Source organism: Cariama cristata, unplaced genomic scaffold, assembly GCF_000690535.1.
Source record: "Cariama cristata isolate BGI_N322 unplaced genomic scaffold, ASM69053v1 scaffold11246, whole genome shotgun sequence".
NCBI lineage: Eukaryota > Metazoa > Chordata > Aves > Cariamiformes > Cariamidae > Cariama > Cariama cristata.
This window is the reverse complement of record NW_009622713.1, coordinates 47,852-52,427: the sequence shown is the minus strand read 5'-3', so window position 1 is coordinate 52,427 and position 4,576 is coordinate 47,852. Positions and strand designations below refer to the sequence as shown.

General features: G+C 55.1%; 1 protein-coding gene across 1 annotated transcript in view; it reads left to right on the top strand.

The window, feature by feature from the left end:
* CD99L2 (CD99 molecule-like 2) overlaps positions 1 to 4,576 on the top strand; it is a 12,591-nt gene that overhangs the window by 5,635 nt on the left and 2,380 nt on the right. Inside the window, exons 3-6 of the mRNA XM_009702446.1 lie at positions 284 to 363; positions 2,547 to 2,609; positions 3,486 to 3,521; positions 3,636 to 3,755. Of these exons, the coding sequence (XP_009700748.1) occupies positions 284 to 363; positions 2,547 to 2,609; positions 3,486 to 3,521; positions 3,636 to 3,755 (299 nt within the window). The remainder of the gene's footprint in view (positions 1 to 283; positions 364 to 2,546; positions 2,610 to 3,485; positions 3,522 to 3,635; positions 3,756 to 4,576) is intronic.

Sequence of the window (4,576 nt, the reverse complement as noted above, 5' to 3'; positions counted from 1 at the left end):
GGTTTATCCGATTGCCTCGTGCTCGAGCCACAGTGTTTCTGCGGGAAGAACACATTTGTCACCACAGTGGTGCAGGGGCACAGAATGGGATGGATTTGGAAGATCTACCATGATGCTGCGTAGCGAAACTGGGAGGTGCTTGTGTTGGGGGCTTCATCTTTTTCACCGGCACTTTTCCCTGGCAAAGCTGAGCATTTCCTTGATTAATTAATTAATTGCAGAGTTCCCCAGCCTGTGGCCAGCACTGCTAATCCCCGTGTTGTTTTATAGCAAAGAATCCTATGGATTTTGACTTGGCTGATGCCCTTGATGATAAGAACGACAGGAAAGATGCTGGGAGGCCAGACGTAAGGCCAGGTGAAGGTACGTTGACCTCCCCCTCCATCCTGCTTCCCACCAGCCACGTTGTCCCCCCGGGACCTACAGGAGATCCTCCCCAGCCCCTCCCGGGAATGGGCTCTCACTGCCAGACACCATCCCCGCCAAGCGACGGGGTGAGGGGGGAAGCAAGGTGCTCCCTTGTCCAAGGCTCCTGCCCACAGCCAGCACCCCCCTGCCCTGCCCGCCCGGGGGGGGAATGTTTCCGCAGGCAGCGCAGCCCCTTCCTCCGGGGCCCGGGGAGGGAAGGAGCCCCTGCCTCAGCGGTCTGTGGTAGAGAGGGGCTCTGCCTAATGACCTGTTGCCTGTCTGCAGGTTTCTTTCCCAGGGTCTCTTCTGACCCATTAAATTGCGGTGATTGTGTTAAGTTCCCCCTTGTCGCCGTACCTGACAGCTATTTAACCGAGGGCATGTGCTGTTGGGGTTCGCAGTCATTGCCAAAACATAAATCTAGAGCAGGCTTAAGTCCTGGCATAACAGACGCTATGGGCTGGGAGATTTTTTTTTCCATCTCTAAAATACTCCAGTGAATGAATCATTTGTCTGCAAGGATTGTTCCCTTGAGCACTTGAGCTAGAAAACAGACTTTACACGGCTAGTTTATTGATGTCGAGATGGCTGTATACCCTGCTCACACATGTAATTAATAGTCAGATATTTTATTAGATTGTATTAATTAGGTGACTTGTCTGCACTTTGATGTTCTGGGCTTGTTGAGGTTTCAGACTCCTGCAGGAAAGGTTGAGGCGTTGAACCGCTGGAACGTGGCACCGGTCACAAACCAGCACACGCGTTCCCCCGGCATTGCTGCACCCTGGACTGCCTGGGACCTCTCCAGGTTCTGGTGTAGTCAGGGTGGGTTTGTGTTTTTTTTTTTTCTTTGTGCACTCGTTACTAAGCCCATAAATCTGTTTTTTGTGGTAAGCTGGTGAATAAGGCAGTCTCTTCCAGGCTGTTAAGGCAGAAGTATCCCTTCCCAAGGCACAGCATCAGAGAAGGAGCCTTTTGCTGGCCCGGTGTTGGGTCTCTTCTCCCATCACGCGCTTTGCTGCGCCCCAAGGCTCCCTCTGGGACCGGAGCTGAGGGGTTCAACAGCTCCGCTCATTCAGCTGCTGATTCCCAGCCCCTCTTTCTCTGCACCTATCCTGCACGAATTAAACATTCCCATTACAACCATGTCCGAGACAACTTTTTCACCAGTATCGAGATACCCTGATGCTCAGTTCTTCCATTGGAGCTGCTCTGTCCCTGCGGGAAGGAGGCGAGTCAGCTCCCTGCCTGCCGGACCCCAGGCCGGGCTGGCACTGCCAGGGGCTCCCCAGAGGCTGGGCAAGGGCACACCGGTCCCCGGCATGGCCACCGCACGCACAAACCGCTCCTTCCTCCCTCCTCCACTGCCAGCCGAGGCTGAGCAGCCAAAACATTTCATGAACTTGTAAATACATCCATCATTTCAGTAAAAAAACAACAAAACAGTAGTATTTAAATTTTGATGCAGGGTTATTTCTTTCGAGCTAGACTTAATCAGTTATCACCTCTTTTATGAGCCTAAAATAGTTTGGGGTTAAGCATTTTGTTAACATCTGGTTATGGTGGGAGCAGCAGAACTGCTTATTGACCGGTCCCTGTTCTCACTGGGGATGGAGAAGCCAACTGACTGGGAGCTGCTGGTTTAAATGGGCGTGCAAACCCCTGCTCTGGGCCCTGCTGCACAGAAAGCCCCACACAGCTCTTCAAAATAGCCAGAGATTTTTAGAGAAAATAAGCAAATGAATAGAGCAGCCTCCATCTGCCCAGCAGAGAAACATTTCCCCAGGAGCAGGGGGAGGCCGGTCCCGCCCTGGGTACGCGATGCTTGCAGGTGGAGCCCCCAGAAGTCCCGTTTCCAGGCCCTGCCCATCCAGAAGCACTCCGGTTTTGGGATCCTTGTCATCCCAAGCAAGCCACACGCTATTTTTCCTTCCTGTTACGTTGTTTTCTAAGCAGCTCTGGCTGCATCTGCCCTCCCAGGAAGGTGGCTTTGGTGTTTTGCCGGGTGAATTTGGCTTTATGGAGGGTGAGCCCCCCCGCTGCCGCGGAGCAGCTGTGAAGCCCACGGCCCTTACCTCCCGGCGGGGCCGCGTCTCCTTTCAGGTGCCAACCACCGTTTGTTTCTGTTATTTTTAAAGCACTTTCAGACGACGACCTGGCCAGCATTGTGGACGGCGGCTACAGCCCAGACAAGAAGAAAGGTAAGCAGTGACCTACGTACATTCACGTGCTTTAGCAGTTGCAGCTTGGGCAACAATGACCGCATCAGCCAAACTCCTAGAAACCACCTTGCGCAGAGCGATGCTCGCCTTCTCGACGGGGGCACACGTGCGGGGAAGAGGGGTCTCGGCTGTGGAGCCAGGGGAACACGTAGTTTTTGGCCTCCATGGTCACACCTTGTGCCAGCAGTTGGAGGTGCTTATTTTTGATCCCGCGGAGGCTCTGCAGCTCCAGCTGCCACCAGGGCAGATGGGACCCCCATCTCCCCTATCACCTCGAAAACAGACGCCCGTCCCTGTGCTATCAGAGGGCACAAGCCTTCATTTGCCTTCCACCAAGCAACCACCAATGGTTGAGACACGGAGGAAAACCAGCGATGATCGGATAAGCCTGTGCGTTTGCGAGGATCCACAGCATTAAATATTAAAAGCAGTCGAGTAAAGCGATGAACACCACAAGCCCAATCAACATTTAATGAATTTCCGTGCAAGGACAAACCGCATCGGAGGCATTAATACAATGGTGACCTCCTTCCATAAATTCAGTGACTCGGTAAGGACTGCAGCTTCCAGCAGGAGTGGCTGCTTCTCCCAGCTCAGACATGGTGGGAGAGAGGAGCAGCTTCAGACCCCTCCGAGAAGTGACGACGACGAGCTGCCCCGGGCAGCCAGGCAGAGGTGTGGGGCAGCAGGGACACTGTGCCCCACGGGGACATGTGCTCACCCCCAGCCCAGGGGTGCCCCTGGGGCCACACTGCTGCCCCTCTCCTGGGTGCCCGCTCCCTCCCGGGCTGCCCAGCATGGTGGCGGGGGGCGCAGAGGGGCACTGGGCCACTGACAAGCTCGTGTCTCTTGCAGGTGCCGGGGACAGCACCGACAGCAACTATGGCGGAGGTAGGGACCACCGTGGCCGCGAGGTCAGCAGCGGGATGGGATGGGAGGGGACAGGATGGGATGGATGGTGTGTGTGTCCCCACCACACAGCACCTTGCTCTCTGCACCCCACAGGCACAGTAGCAGAGACAGGGACGATTGCCGGCATCGCCAGCGCCCTGGCCATGGCACTCATCGGGGCCGTCTCCAGCTACATCTCCTACCAGCAGAAGAAGTTCTGCTTCAGCATCCAGCGTAAGTCCCCCTCACCTCCCCGAGCACCTCGGGGGCCCAGAGCAAGCACCCACCTATTTGCCCCCTGAACCCCACTGCCATTTTCCAGCCTGGAGACAGGAGGGGGTGTCAGGCATCCAGTGACATGGAGCTGGCACAGCAAAGCCCCAGCCCTGGGTTATCGAGCCCCCCACCCCAAGAGGTGTTGCACACGCAGGAACCCACCAGCAGCAATGACCCCAGGACCCACTGCCACCCGGGGGGCTGTGTACAGCCCCTCACACACACCCACAGACAGTCACAGCCAAAGACCAAACCAGCAACACTAAACAGGGTAAATATGGAAAAAATCCACCCCACCCCATAACAAACCAACCAAAAAAAAACCCCCAAACTCTCAGCAAGAGGTAAAAACTCACCAAGCAGCGGTGAAGGAAGCACATCGAGCGCCTGCAACTGTGGCAGCCATGGGTGGTAAAACCCACCCACCCTCCTGCAGGTGTGCAGCAATCGCTGCAATTAAGTGCAAATTAAGCAGCAAAGCTTCCTATTCCCAGAAAGCACCTTTTGCATGAGCTGCCCCATAAAGTTGCTCGGCATAAGCATTGCAGGAGGTGTCCTGACAGCCTCACTCCATGGCACCAGGCTGGCCGTGGTGGGCTCCTGCAGCCTGTTACGGGGTGGTTGCAAGCAGCTGGAAAAAGCTCTTTTTAAATTAATCAAATGAAATCACCTGCAAGTCTCCTTTGCTCTAGGGGAATGGTGTTCGGGGTTGGAAATTTCTGCTAGAATCGTGCTATTTTCCCAGTCGTGCCTGGCACAAACAGGAGCATTTTGGTAAA